The 16,823-nt window shown below is 44.0% G+C and overlaps 1 protein-coding gene across 1 annotated transcript; it reads left to right on the top strand.

Moving 5' to 3' along the window:
• The first annotated feature begins 8,725 nt into the window (after positions 1-8,725).
• On the top strand, positions 8,726-14,567 carry Paqr9 (progestin and adipoQ receptor family member 9). Its single transcript, XM_015486745.2, has 2 exons — positions 8,726-8,732; positions 9,126-14,567. Exons 1-2 carry the CDS (start codon positions 8,726-8,728, stop codon positions 10,355-10,357), a joined length of 1,239 nt encoding a protein of 412 aa, XP_015342231.1. The 3' UTR covers positions 10,358-14,567.
• The last annotated feature ends 2,256 nt before the right edge of the window (positions 14,568-16,823 follow it).

The following is a 16,823-nucleotide window of genomic DNA, read 5'->3' on the forward strand; positions in this document are numbered from 1 at the left end:
TTAGACATCAGTCTTCACAACAATCTTGGAGGAGAGCCATGTGGTTTTCCTTTGCAGCTCAGAGAGGCTCAACAGCTCACCCAAGGTCACATAGCTGGTACATGACAAAGTCAGACTTCAAACCTGGCCAAATCTGACTTGGAAGCCAGGGCTCTTTCACCCACCTTTCACTGTGTACCTACCCTCTGCAGTCTCAGAGAAGGCACAGACTGAGAGTCATAGACCCAGCAGAGTGTCCCTGACATCTTCATTTCTCTGGGCTTTGGTCTCCCTCATCTGTAAAATGAAGTAGTTGAACTTAAAAAGCTGCACAATAGGAAGGAATAGAAGGTGCAAGGGAAATGGACAAAACGGGCCTCCACTGCACTTACAGACCCCTTAGAGGCCATCACAGGTCCTTGCGTGACACAATTCCAGGCAGTTACCTCTTCCCCAGAGAGAAGAGGAGAAAGGGCCAGGATTGGTCACACAGCCAAATTTTCTAGCTGTCACATGAAGAAACAAGCACAGAATGCCCCAGGTACAGGAAAGAGAATCCTTTCTGACAGACAGCTCTCTGCTGGGGAAAGTCAGGTAGAACCATTACTGGCCACCACCCTGGGTGCAGGATTGACTGGCAGTAAGGAGGTCCTCTTGGGACAGGACTCAGGGAGTGGGATCTGAAGGTGCAAAACAGAGTGGTGGAGGAGATGCATCTGGCTCTATTTTTTTGCACTCAGAGCTAAATCATATCATCACAGACTCTGTCACCAAAGAAACCTGCAGAATGCAAACGAGAGGAAGAATTGCAGTCGGAATAACCGCCCCCAGAAAAGGTCAGGCAATTAGGCATAAGTTGTTCTTTTTCCAGGAACTGCCCCCATCTGCAACCTTCCTGTGTCACTGCACACAGACACGTAACCACTGCTTTTAAAAATGCAAGACCACACTTCCCTGAGTTTCTTATTGAGCACATTAGGTGAAGCGAAATCCAACCTCAATCAAGCTAGAAGCCATTTAATGTTCAGATTCCGCCCAATGGCAATGGAGCCGAACTCAAATCTTCCTCCCTCCTCCCACACCCAAGTTTCCCAGAGATCTTTTCCTTCCCGAGCCTTTGCAGGTGGTGCTGGGCTGGATTCTGCCTTCGGACAGTTCTCTGGGAGGCTGTCAGGTCACGTGGCACCTGCAGGAGCTGCTGTGTTCCAGAGAGGACACAAAGAGAAGGTGCTGGATACACCGAGGCCCGCTGTCCCCCAACTCTTCCTGTGGAATGGTGCTTGCTCTAGAGCTCTGTGTCCCTGTGAAACGCGCCACCTGACTGCTAGTGGCTTCTGTGTAAACTACCGTTTTAGCAGCTACCTGCTCAGCTATGCTCTCACCAATGGGTCAAAAAAACCAGGATGTGGTGGTCTCCAAGGCTCTTAGGGCACTTGCAAAACTCCAAGCATCTTAAAACAGCCTTTCAGGGGGAGAATCTGCTAAGTGCCCAAAGCTCAGGCCATAGGCCCGGAGCATAATATTTTTATACCTCTGTGGCACCATATCTGCCTTGACATTTGCTTCTCTATTTCAGTAAAGGTGAAAACATGGTGAGACAGAATCCTAAACAGAGCTGCTGAGCTGCCAGGGGTGCTAAATGAGGCTATTAATAGAAGAGATTTGAGGAATTCTCTTTGATACAAACGACTTTGTTAGAATTGACCTTTAAAATTCAAATCAAACACTGCTACTCCTTCTCACCCTCATGGCCATGTTATAGGTGGTTTCCTTCCAGATAAATGACTAGTCCTGCAATTCCACGCGCCTGCTCCAAAAGGCTCCGCCAGGCAGGGGTGGAGGATGTGGCCAGCACCCTTTTTTGATGATGTTATGTTTTGAAGGTCCCCTAGTGATTGATCTTAGTGCAGAAGCCACTGCCCTCGTTACAAGAGATTCACAGCCAATGGCTTCTGTGTTTTCTATTTCTGGGTCAGTACTTCTGGGTTGTGGAGGTCAGTTCATTAGAGATGCTTCTGCCTGAGCAGCATCAATACACATATTCTGAACTGAGCCTGACTCTGGGCTTAGCTTTTAGGGATAGTCTTTTTAATTATTCCACGAATGTTTCCTAAGTGTCAGGCACTCTGATGGGAGCTGTGGATAGGCAGTGAGCTTACATTTCAGGAGAAGAGAAAGAAAGAAATATATAATACATCACATATTATATAATGTCAGATAATGCGACTATGAGAAATATAAAGCAGGGTGAGGGGGCAGAGTGAGAGGGACCCCATCACTATCATGTCAGGGTGGACAGCAAGGTCTCTGGGAGGTGGCAATGTTGAGCAGAGGACTAAATAAAGGGAGAATGCCAGAAAGAAAAGTAGTTGAGGCAGAGGGAGGCAAACAGAAACAGAGAGTGCAAGGGCCCTGGGGCAGCTGTCAGTCCACCAATGAAGCAGTAAAAGGTGCTTATTCTTCAGGGGAAAGAACACACGTCTGGGCTGTGAGCATGGCTGACAGAGCATGGGCTACCGACCAGGCCCCTCTGCCCTCAGCTGGGCCACTGTGAGAGGCCAGCCTGTACACAGCCACAGAGAGCCTCTCCTAGCGGCACATGCTTGGGACTTAGCAGAACCTCAGGAAGGCTGGTGCTGTCAGAGGAGAGGTCAGAATGAGGGAGAGCAGTAATGAGCAATCACAGTCTTAAAAAATAATCCTTTTCTTACCATAACTAAGCACCACCAACCGTGAAGGACAAATGTCAAGTCAGTCCCTCCACGGGGTTCCCCCTCCCATCTCCCAAAAGAGGGACGGTTTTCTGCCACCAACTATGAGGCTGCTGTAGAATTTTAAAATCACATCAACCCTAGTGACAGGAACATTCCAACATGGAGACTTGAGGCTGGCTCTTCCCATGCCTGTCTCATACAGGGAAACCCCCTCCACCCCCTTTCTAACCCTTCCTTTATTTGTACCCTTGCTGGTCTTTTCTAAGCAATGTGTTCTGTGCAGCCAAGCCAAAACAGCCCAGCATAAATAACTGATACTTAATATTTTTTATATTTAAAAAAATCTAACTAAAACACATTTTCATCATCCCTTCTTTCATAAGAAATCTCTATCTTTGTGAAAGGCTTTTCTTCTCTGCCTTATTTCTGAATTGTTTAAAATGTCTGACGAACGTCTTGACAACTCCATATCCAATGATTTAATGTTAAATTTTTTTAAAAAGAATTTGAGAAAACAAAGTATTATGTTGTGTTTGCATCTGGCAGACCTGTGTTAGTTGGTCTCCGCTAAGTGGGGGTTGAATTTGATGTCCACAGGTATAAAGCATGCTCATTACTGAGGACGCTGTTAGAAATGCTAACTGAAGATTTCAACGCACTCTGGAGCTGGGAGTATGGGATGGAACTGTGGCCCACAGAGCCATCCATTCCCACCCTTCCCTCCCAACATACACCAAATTAAACCAGGTTAGTATAATCAGGAAGCCTGCTGAATGCAGGAGTTGGCCGTCCATGCAATTTAAAGAAGAAATGAAAGAAAGATCCACTGTCCAGCATCCACCCCCATTTGCTAATTACAAGTAAGCGAGCAAGGACATTGTTAGTACAAAGGAGAAATCAGTGAATATGAGATGGGCGCCAAGGGATAGGCAGACCATCCTCCAGGATTGATGGCTTTCCCAAAGACAAGTGTGTGGATGTCTCGTGACACTTAGTTTTTCCTGGTTCATTTGTCAGATGGCATTTAACCCTCACCCCAGCCCTGACCCCATTCCCATGGGGGTCAGCGCTAGGGTGCAGGTGTCTGTAGAGCACATTACTTCAGAGTAAAAACATCCAAAGCTAATGGCATTCAGGGCAGCATTACAGTTCCCAGTTTCAAAACGGCTGCACCTAGTGAGTTCTCACAAAAGGGCTGCCTTTAAACATGGCAGAGCCATTGCCCCTCCAGTGGAGAGCAAGAACAATTCTGATTTGGCTCCACTGTGCTCCAATTCACTCCTCTGCTCTTCTACACCTGGAGTTCCTAGATCCAGCTCTGTGCCCCTAGTGCTGATTAGGGCCTGCTAAGTACACAACTGGGGACTATCTCCCAAATGCTCACCATGGATCCACCCAGTAAGCCCTCCCCAGTGCCAGGAAGTGTCTAGACAAGGAATTAGGTGGGTATGAGAATGGAGTGGCTCCAGTTGAGGTTGGTCAGGGCAGCAATGGAGGGATCAAGAGCACACCACCACCAAATCCATTTTGACCCAACTTCCCAGAACCCAAGGCTCAAAGGAAGCATGCCAATGGGTGACCAGGAGAATAAGCATTTCCTAGAACATTTGTCCTTGTTCAATGTGGAGAAATGACTTAAGTGTACTGATAAGACACATCGGTCTCCCCAAATGCTTATGGTTTGGACACAAATGGGGCTCCAGATGAACACAAGGTCACCGAAACACACTCTTAAAACAATCAATCCACCTAGGATACATACAACACCCTCTATTAGTCTAGTGATTGGCACCTAGATAATTATGTTCACAAATATTTTCAACAAATAGATATTAACCCTCAAAAAAAAAAAAAGAAGAAGAAACATCATTACATTATAGAACTAAACAGAACCAGCGACAAGCAAGTTTCATTGAGGCCCAAGCTGAACCCCGTAACAGAGATGCCCTCCCCTCGAAGTCAAGTGTGTGATGAGGTAACAGGATACTTCCCTCCTGTACCAGTCAGCTGCTCTAATTGATAATATTGTGATAAATGCGAAGATTATCTGTGAAATCACAGAATCTGCTCTTTGCCTCTGTGCAGCAAGCCTCTGGGATCAACAGATGTTCCTCCTTTAGACGATGACACTTGTTATACCAAACGTACCTAATCACATCCAGGGTCACTTTCCATGTGTGCAACTGCTCTATCTGGCATGGTTCTTTTGGGGAACTTTCTAACCACACGCAGACTCAATAACCCTTATGGCTGACCTTTGGGCCAAGATGCAACAGTGTGTGTTTCTCATCAATAGCACTCCTTTAATTATTAACAAGATTTTCCAATAACGACAATGATAAAAGAAAAAAACTTATGATGGAAAAGGATAAGTCCCTTTACTGGAAATGTTCAAGGCAAGCTACGTAACAGCTTCTCAGGAGCAAGTGCCTATGAAGGAAAGGTTGAGGGGATTGGAAAGAAAAGCACTGGACTCCGGCTCTGCCACAGGGCTGCTGAACCTCTCTGTGCCTGTTTCGTTTTTTGGGGGCCTGAAAATGGGGAGAGTGTGTTCACCTTGCCACCTTGTCCAGCTGCCTCCACCTCTCTCCCAGGTCTAGGGTGGATTCCCCCTCCTGACTCTCAAGTCACTGGAAGAGGTTTGGGGGGTCACCATCTGTTGTGCATACTAAACACCCAACCCGTTGTGACTGGGATTTTTTTTTTAATCATCACAATAAGCTTTTCAAAGGTTAGAACCTAAAATCCTAGAATCTTAGAATAGGAAGACCACTTAGTTCCTAAAATCCTCTAGTCTGACTCTTCTTATTCACGGAGCTGTTTTTGTTTATTAATTATATGCTACTTTCTGATACTGTACAAACAAGGGCAATGGACTATGGAGCAGAGGTCAATAAACAATTCCCATCACCCACCCTTCTCAAAGTGTTTTGACCCTTCCCTGGGCCTCAATTTATTGCCTATCAATTACCCCCATGGACTACATACTAAAGCTTCATATTGAAACTGATGAGACTTACACAGAAATTGTAATCTTTTATTCTTCACCTTAGTCTCCTGTGCGCCCACTTCAGAGACCCAGGGTAGAAAAAAGGAGAATGAGCCGAGGTTGGGGCATGTGACATTGACACTACATGGAAACTTCAAAGGAAAAAACATCCTCAACCAGTCTTCCTTAGCATTTCTTCAAGAGAGAAACAGGGAACAGGCAAGAATAGCATTTTCTCTCCAGTTTCCAGCCCCCCTCCCTGACTTTCCAATCACACTTGTCCCCAAAGATTGTCACAGTCACTTCTGATGCCATAAGATTTTCTACCACTAGGGAGCTCATGCCCTGTTGTTTGGCTGTGACCCTGTCTGACCTGGGAGAGTGTGGTGGACACTATCATGGCTACTTTCAACTTGGAGAAAAGAGAAGCATTTTGTTGAGACTGTATATTCTGAAGACAGGGATTGAACCCTTGAGTTCTCTTTCTAAAGATTCTTGCGTGCAATTAACTCCTAGGTCCATTGTGGTTTATTGTTTACTTGCTTGGCTCATTGTTTTCTGGCTAACATGAGACTAAAAAGTTATTTCCTCTGGAAAATAGGTGTCTTATTAGCAACTGGCATGTTTTTCTGCAGATTTTACAGGTCACTAATTGTCCTTATTAGAAAACATCAAATTTACCGTGAAATTTTATATATGCTTCATTTCATTAGAGAGAACCACAAAGACACCGATAGCTGGTCTAGAAGAAAGTTGCTAAAGCAAATCAGATTAGAAAAAGCGTTTATCCAGTTTGCCACACAGCCAACATATGATTGCATTTTGCAGCCAGGGCCCCACAGGACGCTGATGTACAAAATTTCTACAGAACTACCAAAACCACGTTTGCAACCTCCATTTGGCAAGCTTTCCATTGAGAACACAAGCTGGTTTCTGTGACCAGACTCCAGCACTGGCTTTCCACACACACCTTGAGGGGCGGGAGGTGGCAGCCAGCACATTGCTTCTATCTGTTCAGCCAAACCCAGCAACTTAAGCCTGGTTCTCACTGACAAGAGGCAGACAGTTTACTGGAATTAAAACAAACTACAAAACCCAGCATTGGTGGGAGGTGGGGAACACATTTTTATATCACAATTTTAAAAATTAAGAGACATTAACCCTATAGATGGGTACTAATTCAGGAAGAAATCACACTGCTATTTTATAATGAAAACCTTTTATAATTAGAACACTCGTGCTGTTTCCTTTATTCCTTTTTACTTAGCTTTGTCAAGATACAGCAAGGTTAGCTGTCTGGGCTCTGCACAGTGAATGTTCATGAACACCTCTCACTGCGTGGCTGTACTTGACTTTGCACCTCCCACGGGGCAAGGATATATGAGAAAGGAGAAAGGCAGAGACCATGAAGGATTTGTGATCACTTACAAGAATGTTGTGACAGGGTGTTGTTTGACTTTATAAAATAATGACTTTTTAAAAGAACACTATATTTTATTAAGAATCCATTCTGCCATTCTTAGATGCAATGATAAATGTTATCTTATCTAGCTAGAGATGGTGCACACTCATTTACAGCCAATTCCATTATTTTGCTTGAAATGAACTTTTTATTGTATTTTTTCCAATTATGTAAGTGAGCTGATCATGCAACAAAGAGGTTGCTAAATGTGGGAATTATTATAAGATCAACATTTTTTACAGGCTACAGCTTAGGCTATTTGTGGAGTGACAAAGGGAACATGAAAAGAAATTTTTTTTCCCTGTCTGCCCTGCATTTAGGTTTATCATTCCTAGGCTTGAATTAAGTGCCTGAATCTTAATCCCTTTCACAAGTTAGCAAGTTAGCATGGGCCCTCCGTCCAGATGTGAAAGGAAATTAGATTTCACTTTAAAACAGACAGTGGGAAACCAGAGAACACTAAAACAAAATACTGGTTAAATAACTGCAGCAAACCTTATTTATTAAAATCCATTAATCAGGAATGTGTGCTAGGTCAGACACAAGACCAGAGTTTGCCTTTGGCCTAATTGTGTAAGAGTTTGCTAAATCAATTACTAGTGGAAAATATTTCAGAGAGAAGGCCAACACTTGTAAAGAGACTGTTAAGTAATTCTATTCATTTACAATACAGAATGATATCCCAGTTATAAATAATTTTTATCCATATCTTAAAGCCACCTTGAGCCTCTCCTAAGTAAATCTTCCTTAATTTACTTACAGGATTTGCTGTAGTTAGGAAGGTAGCCTTTTATTCTTGAAATGAACTTAAAAACGAAAACTGAAAGCTTTTCCTAAATCATTCCTTTCTTCCTTTGAGTAAAACGGGTTGCTGGATGTTCCAGCTGAAATACATGAAATCTAGAAACAGCATACCTGGGTTCAGGTTCCTCTTCTACCACTTAGGCCTGTTCTTTATGGTCAAGGGTGCCCCCATTTCCTCTTCTGTAAAATGGGATGCATGATACCTAAAAGATTTGAAAACTATAAGGTGCTTAGTGCTTATTGTCGCCTGTACCACAGGTTAGAGATCAGTTAAACCCAGCCATACCCCCAGGGTATCACTGAGAGAAACTTACATGTTGAACTTTTTAGAACACACAGGTTTTTGAGACCCTCTTTCTTCAAGGGTCAAGGCATCTTTCCAAATCACTTGGAGTCTTCGAATCTTTTGTTCTTGCCTCCAGCCATCCAGCCTATCCTGCCAGGTACTCCTGGTTAATTATGCATAAGTTTTACCCAAGCCTGCCATGTCTCTAGGAAATGATCTTGCTTTCTCTCTTCAATTCGTGCTAGAATGCACCTGCTCCCTGAGGTCTTCTTTCATCCACGCCCTCCCTTGACTGGGGCGCAGCTCTGCTTGGGAATCCCTTCTTAATAAATTCCTCGGATCCTAAGACGTTTTCTGAATCGCCAGGTCGTCATGTGAAGTTTTTCACTAAAATGCGGAGGTTCCAGCAACCCGTCCTGAGCTGCCGGACTCGGGGCTCCAAACAAGAATCCTAGTTACAGACGCAAGAAGATGGGTGAGCTGTGGCTCCAATGGCCGGTGAGGACGAGCGGAGGCTAGTTTGGGGGCGGTTCCTCTGGACAGGACAAGGGTGAGGGAAATAGGAGGATAGTGACGCACCTGAATAAGTCCGCTAGGGGAAAGGGGATAAATATAAGGCTCGGTGTAGTGCTTGGAGTGAAAGGCCGACACGCACGCACGCACGCAAGGATGAGCGAGGGGCAGGGAGAGAGAAGCAGCACCAGATATCTGACAATGACAAGGCTCGGATCCGGACCCGGTAGCAGAGCCCCCGCCCCGCGTCCCCGATCTCCGCAGTGTCCCCTCGCGGGCCACCTCGGGAGATGACTGTCAGCGCATCTCTCCGCCCGGCGCGGGCCCGGGCGCGCAGTCCCTCCCCTCCCCCGCGCCCGCAGCTCCCCGCCCCCTGAGAACGCGGCTCCCCAGTGTCCTCTAGAACGCCCGCGTGGCTGTCGGGTTTCGAATCCCAGAGCCGACCCTCACCCTCGGCCGGAGCGGCTGAGCCGCAAGCCAGCCTTNGCCTGCAGCCCCGGGTCACGGGCACAAAGGGCCCTCCCGCCACGGCTGCCGGAGCTTCGGGGGCCAACCGGCATTGTCATCCTGCAGCCTCCGGGGACCTCCCAGCGTCTGCCAAGCAGTTACTGCGTTGGGACGAGGTCCCCGACGACTTCGTGGAGTGCTTCATCCTGTCGGGCTACCGGCGCCTGCCATGCACGGCGCAGGAGTGTCTGGCCTCGGTGCTGAAGCCTACCAATGAGACGCTCAACTTCTGGACGCACTTCATCCCGCTGCTGCTGTTCTTGAGCAAGTTCTGTCGCCTGTTCTTCCTGAGCGGCCGCGATGTGCCCTTCCACCACCCGTGGCTGCTGCCCCTGTGGTGCTATGCGTCGGGTGTTCTGCTGACCTTCGCCATGAGCTGCACGGCGCACGTGTTCAGCTGCCTGTCGCTGCGCCTGCGCGCCGCCTTCTTCTACCTGGACTACGCGTCCATCAGCTACTATGGTTTCGGCAGCACAGTGGCCTACTACTACTATCTGCTGCCAGGCCTGAGCTTGCTGGACGCCAGAGTCATGACCCCGTATGTGCAGCAGCGCCTCGGCTGGCACGTGGACTGCACACGCCTCATTGCCGTCTACCGAGCGCTGGTGCTGCCGGTGGCCTTCGTGCTGGCTGTCGCATGCACGGTGGCCTGCTGCAAAAGCCGCACCGACTGGTGCGCCTATCCGTTCGCCTTGCGCACCTTCGTCTTCATCATGCCGCTCAGCATGGCCTGCCCCATTATGCTGGAGAGCTGGCTCTTCGACCTGCGTGGCGAGAACCCAACGCTCTTCGTGCACTTCTACCGTCGCTACTTCTGGCTGGTGGTGGCCGCCTTCTTCAACGTGAGCAAGATCCCCGAGCGCATCCAGCCAGGCCTCTTCGACATCATCGGCCACAGCCACCAGCTCTTCCACATCTTCACCTTCCTCAGTATCTATGACCAGGTGTACTACGTAGAGGAGGGCCTGCGCCAGTTCCTCCAGGCCCCACCTGCTGCGCCCACCTTCTCGGGCACCGTGGGCTACATGCTGCTGTTGGTGGTTTGCTTAGGGTTGGTCATCAGGAAGTTCCTAAACAACCCCGAATTCTACAGTAAAAAGTGAGCCTCCGCCATGGAGGAGGCTACTGGTTTGCCCGCCTGTTTGTTTGGAATTTATGTTGTTGCTGTTGTTGGTTTGTTTTCAAGTTTTCTTGTGTTTCCGTCTTTGCTCAAGGAGGGTGCTGCAAAACCACAAGGGAAAGGTCCACTGCTGCTAGGGGATCCTAGCCCACTTGGGGCTGAGGAAAAGGAAGAGAGAGGGATCAAATAGGAGGCAGAGGGCCACAATAGTTCTTGCCCTTGGAAAAAAAGGCAGGTGGTGTCTTTGACATCTGGAGATTTTGCAAAGACAGAGAATAAAATCCCAAATAAAACCCCAGTTTGCTTTTCCAGTTGTTTTCTGTGTCAGTGGTGATAACAAGAAGCCTTTGTGAGGTCAGGTATGCAATAAGGAGGATAAATAGAGAGAATCCCTGGGTACTTCCATTTCAGTCTGAGGAATGCTTGGATTTGTCAAAGAATGGAGCTTTGTAGGAAACGGGCACAAAGACACAAACCCAGGGCTTAACCTGCTAGAAAACGCATGGAATGTGAACACAAGTTAATTATTTGAATACGTTTCTCAGATGTTATTTAAATAATAATATATATGATGATTTTGCATAACTTATCAAAGCCTGTGATATGCACTGAATTTTCTTTGTCACATAGTTTTGAATTTTGTAGCCTTTTGCATTGCAAACTTGAACTGGACATCAGGGCAAGCTGGTTGAGAGTACTCAATTACTTTTTTAAACAGTGTTTTCTGAAGGCCTAGGAGTGTCAAGATACAACTGTGAATGACTACCTTAGGGACTCTGGTTAGACTATTGGTAAGGCGCTCAAGTGGTTTATAGAGATCCCAGATTCCTATTTACTTTATTCCACAAAACCCATCCTGGCTTTTTTGTTTGTTTGTTTTGTTTTTAATCTTATTCTTTTCTTCTCTATTTGTTTAAATTGCCACTGGAATAAATGTGCCTTTTAAAGCAATGCCCAAATGACTGGTCCTCAGACACAGTTTCTTGCATCAGGAAAGCAGCAGGAATAAGCTTTTCTTACTTTACTGCAAATCAGGGTTTAACATTCCACCCAGGAGGGAAGGAAGGTGGTGTTGGTTTTGAGTGTTTGGTAGAACCAGAAGTGGCTTACACGGGCATGCAGAGCATTTGGCTTCTCTATTGAGAGAAGAAGCCAACCCACTAATGTGACCACAGTTCCTAATTCAGATGTCGGGGAGGGTGAGAGGACACTGACACTGCCCATCTCTGTTTAAAATTAAAACTGTAATATTCAGGAATATTTATGTTATGAAAACAGGAGCGTATTACTTATTTATGTTATGAAAACAGGAGCATATTACTTAAGTAGTAACTGCAACTTTTGAGTTAAATGAGATTACACTTGCCCAGTTAAATACTAAAGCGTCATCCGGGTCCAGGGTATGGAAGTGATTGGCAGTCACTCTAAATCATTGAAAAATTAATGAACACACCCCAAGATGCTTTCTAATGATCTGATTGGCCAGTGTTATTCAGACTCGATTAACAGAAAACACTGAGGTAGCTTATTTATATACTTAACACTCTTGGTAAGTCGTTTTGGTTAAGAGCCAAATAAGTCTGTGAATAGAGAGTCTTGACCTCATGGCATAATTTAGATCAAGCACAGAAAATAGATGAACACTTACCTCAGCACTGGTAGGATGGTGCTCCTAGAAAGATTGCTGTTTTTGTTTGTGTTTTTAATAGCCACTAGAATTGTAAACAGAGAAGCTCAGCACAATTCCCTGGAGGAACCAGTATCCTTGAATGTGTTAATTTGCACACAGAAGTCAAATTTATGTAGGTCTATATTTGATTTAGGACCTCTTAATGGGCTCTTCAATACACTTTGCACAGTTCCAGAGGAGTGTCAGTGTCTACCCCTTTGCAAAGTGCAAGAAGAGTGCCTGTTAGGTTACGAAGGCTGGTGATTTGTTCTCAGCACAGATGTTATTCCTCAGCTGTAACTTAATTCCATACACGTGTTCAAGGACAGCTGTGGAAATCAGGATATTTACACATGCAAACTTATTTGCATGGTATTGTCATCTCCTCTAGAGCCCCAAAGAATGTTGATTCGGAAACTAGAGAAACAGGTTGAAGAGTATCTTGCAGCTCCCCTGTCAAATGGGACCTCCCTTTCAGAAGGAGGGAGACTTCTGAAAAGGATCCATGGATTTGAGAATAAGAACAATCCTGGCATTTATCATTTTAAATTTTTTGTTGGAGATTTTCTGGATCCACAAACAGAATTCTCTTCTTGCCCTGTGTCTTTGTCCTTAAGCAAGGGCCACTTAGGGATAAAATTATACCCCTATCATTTTCAAGTGATTATGATGCATGAGCCAGTGAGATGACACACTTTTCCCTGGGAAGGTTAAACTGCCCAGTCTGTTCCAGAGAGAACCAGGACTCCTTTTCCTCTTTCCTTTGCCTCTTCCTTCCCCCGTGTCCTTCCCTTCCCATTCCACTTTAGATGTTATATACCACACGTACCAGTAAAGGAGGACATTCTAGTTGACAACAGTGATTGGACTTCATGTCATGTTTGCAAACAGGTACCACATATGCTAAGATCAGGAACAATTTGTTTATCTGTGTTATTTGCTAAATGACATCAGATTTCTGTTAGGAGAGACAATTCTATTTTAGAAGCAAATGTTTACTGAGTCTCCACATTTGCATGGAACTATCCATGTATATTGCACATTTCAAGGGTAACGTGGCAATCAGAATAAAACATCTTTAAAAACATTTTTTTCACACTCTTTATTTTGCCACATCTATTAAAATTCAGTTTCACTTTATTATGCTCAGTTGTTCAAAATACAGGACAAATTATAAATAAGAATTCACTCCATTATCTTTGCACAATCTACTCTGGCAGTAGAATTTTGCAGCATATTATGTAATGCTTTTTATTTTTACTTGTTAGTCATGATCTAGATGACATCTCAAGGAGCAGCACCATAGAGTCATTCTTGGGAGAAGAGGATGTTTGACTTCTGTGCCTGTCACCGGTGGGTGGGTCCCTGGGGCTGACTCAGGCTGACTCAGTAGTTTAAAAGGTTTCCTTTCTTCTCTGCCCTTCTTGCAGCTCAGGTGAAAAGGGTGACCTTCCCAGGGAGAGGAAGTGGAGCTCTTTGGTCTTGTCATGACTTGTAAAAATAAATGTGATCTTTTCCACTGGCCATACGCTTTCTATAAATAACCCAGGGAGAAAGTGTGGGGCTACAGAGCTGGCCAGGGTGGCCTTCACATGTTTCCATTCATAAATCCTGTAAGTGCTTGCAGTCAGAAAACCGTTAAGCCTCATTCATCATTGCCACTTCCTGGGAACCATTTCTAAGAATGTAGAATTTGAAGACGGAGGTGATTTTTATATTTTTCTGGTATGGTGCTGAATCTGAGGGCTAGCAGCAATAATAAATCAGGATTTTTAAAATATTTGAATCTCACAACTTTAGTTAGTCTGCACAAGCAAGAGACAGGTTTGATAGAAGTTATCTTCAAGATTTTACCATGGGTCCAAGGGGACAGAATTGTGTTTTCAAACTGATTGTAGGATGTGGGGACAGTTATGCGCTCCGTCGTGTTTTCTAGCCTGCACAACTTTGATACCTGCCCAAGCACAGAGACCCTAACTGCATGTATCACATATAATATATGGGTCTCTATGTTCCTTTAATTGACTGCAATTTTTAAATAGAGCAAAATAAGAAATGATCGTTTTTGAAATCAGATTACAAAATCCAACAAAATGCCATCAGTCGAGGTTTGTCTTTGTGACTTTGTCAGTGTCTTTGGTTGCTGTTTATGCCTTCATTCATGTAATCCCTGAGTGATCATTGACCACCTACTATATGTAAGCTATTGGGCAAAGATCCATATTGTCACAGCCATTACTTTTTTTTTTCTCCCTTGTTGGAAGAGAATTAGAAGTTTGGGTCTTCTCTCCTTTCCATTAGCATAAGCGCAATACATAGGATCGTATTTCAATTAATGTGCTAATTTGCCTGCAACCAATTGTTTTTCCTGTCTGCTTCTAAGCCTTTGGTTAAGAATGACTTGAAAATTTAATGTACAATCCAGGTAAAGGGATAGTGTGCCCACGTGCAGAACTGAAAAATTTATCACCACTATTAATTAATAAAGATACTACTAATAATAACGATTGGAAGGTTAATAGTATTCATATCATTATGAAGTGTGATTCATTCAAAGTGCCTAAATTATGATGTCATTAAGTGAATTTCATAGAGAGTGTAATAAAGTTTAAAAAAATACACATATGAGTTCAAGTGCTTAAATATCCGAAATTAAAACTGAGACGAATGTTCCAGCCTTTGCCCTCTTTCAAGGTCTGTGTTGTAACTTATAGAGCATCTCTTAGAAAAACTACCTGTGGGGGAATTTGGTTTGGTTTGGTTTTTTTGTACTGGGGATTGAACTTAGGGGAGCTTAACCACTGAGCCACATCCTCTGTCCTTTTTATTTTCTATTTTGAGACAGGTTCTCGCTAAGTTGCCGAGGGCCTCGAAAAATTGCCAAGACTGGCCCTGATCGGGCTTATGATCCTCCTGCCTCAGCCTCTGGAGTTGCTGGGATTACAGGTGTGTGCCACCATGCCTGGCTGGAGGAGTTTTTTTTGTTTGTTTGTTTTTTTTTTTTAGGATCCCTTTTTTAAAGGATCTGACTTAATTTAATAAAATAGGAAGAGGACATGGGAAAAGGAGACCAAGGAGGATTGGATTCCAGTATCCAGAATGAGGCAAGTTCCAATATGGACATTTTTGCCCATGTTTTAAATTTTGTACCTAAAAAATCACGTGAACTCTCAGGGTGTTAGTATTTAAAGAGGTAGGCAAGGAATTCTATTTGACGCCTCCTGTGGCTTTTGACTTGAGCATGGAGTACCTGTGTGTATTTTGAGTGGTACATTTATCCTCTGGCTTAATGTCCTTAATTTGTTTCCGTACAATAGGACATAAGTAAAAAGGGCTCTGGGGAATAGCACCAGCCAATTGTAAATCACCCTTTGAATGATTTCCTTGAAGGATTGCCAATATCCTGACATACATTGCCTGACAGTGAACAAGCCCAGATACTTTGAAAAAGGAAGCGTCCAGGGGCTGAAGCTTAGCACACTATTTCTTTGCAAGAGACCACATGCTTTCCTCTTGAAGATCTGACTTCTTCAGCATTATGAATAATTATTTCTCAATTATGAAAATGCATGTCAGTTCTTCTTGATCACTATTCCAAAAAGCTAATATAAATTTATGCTGTTCTTTTTTTAAAAAAAGACAAAATTACACTCTGGGTTGCAGATTTCTAACCAGTTTGTAGTCCTGTTTTTTTTTTTTCCTTTTGCTTTATTTATTTATTTTAGAGCCGCTTAAGAGTCTGTGGGCATGTTGCAGAATTAGAGTGTTTATTTATAGGTCAGAGGCCAAGAATACTCACTGAGCTGCTAATTGTGGCAGGATGTGACTTTTGAAAGCTCTGAAATTTAATGTACACCTATGTGCAACAATACGCACTCATTTACTGTTTAACTCGTTTGGGAAAACAGATTTTCCCTTGAGCTTCTGAAAATATTCCCAGTGTCTTTTGCTTCTAAATGCTATACAGGAGCTTTCCAGCTTTTTGTTCCCAACCTCTGAAAGCTATTCCAAACCTGGCATTTCTCAAGGAAAATGTTCTTGAATGTGCAAAATTATTCTCCAGCGTGTAAAAGTGGCAGGCCACCTTGCTCATGCCTTACAACTCCACCCAAATACACAATAAGCACTCCAGGCTGGGAGGGGGTGTCCTTCAGTTGGTTATTTAGGCCATAAAGATGTCATAAGGATGACCCTTCCTCTGTTTACCACATGGAGAGAGGACACCATGTAAATCAGCCCATTTATAGATGAAGTACAGGGACCAGTTAACTTTCATTTCATTCTTTCTCTTAGATTTATTTCTAGTTAGCACAACCTGTTTTTAATACACTGGATGCAAAAAAGCAAAATTCATGGGAAACAATTTTGAAGAAGTATTTTAATTTTATATTGCAAAATTTGTAATAGCCGTTTGTTTGTTAATAAAACAGGCCTTAGCACCTGGATGAGAACCAGTGCTTTTTGGAAAGCCTCATCTTTGTCCTAGGAGTTTAATCACCTTGAGTTCTTATCCAAATGAAAAAGACCTCTCAGGTCTTTAAAAATGTAAATACTGTAGAGCTTAAAGACAAAAGGATTTTTTTTTTTAAGAAGAAAATATGTCCAATAAGTTCTATGTGTGTAACAAGGTTAAATTCAAAGTCTTTTAAAATTCTGGTTAGAAACTTTTTAAAATTTCCTCTCCCGGGACGACCTAGCTAGGAAAGTCTACTTTTCTGCCAGACGGGTTCTGGGTCTCTGGAGGTGGTGAGCAAAGCAACTGAGTACCCAGACACTAAGG

This window comes from Marmota marmota, unplaced genomic scaffold, assembly GCF_001458135.2.
Source record: "Marmota marmota marmota unplaced genomic scaffold, marMar, whole genome shotgun sequence".
Classification (NCBI taxonomy): domain Eukaryota; kingdom Metazoa; phylum Chordata; class Mammalia; order Rodentia; family Sciuridae; genus Marmota; species Marmota marmota.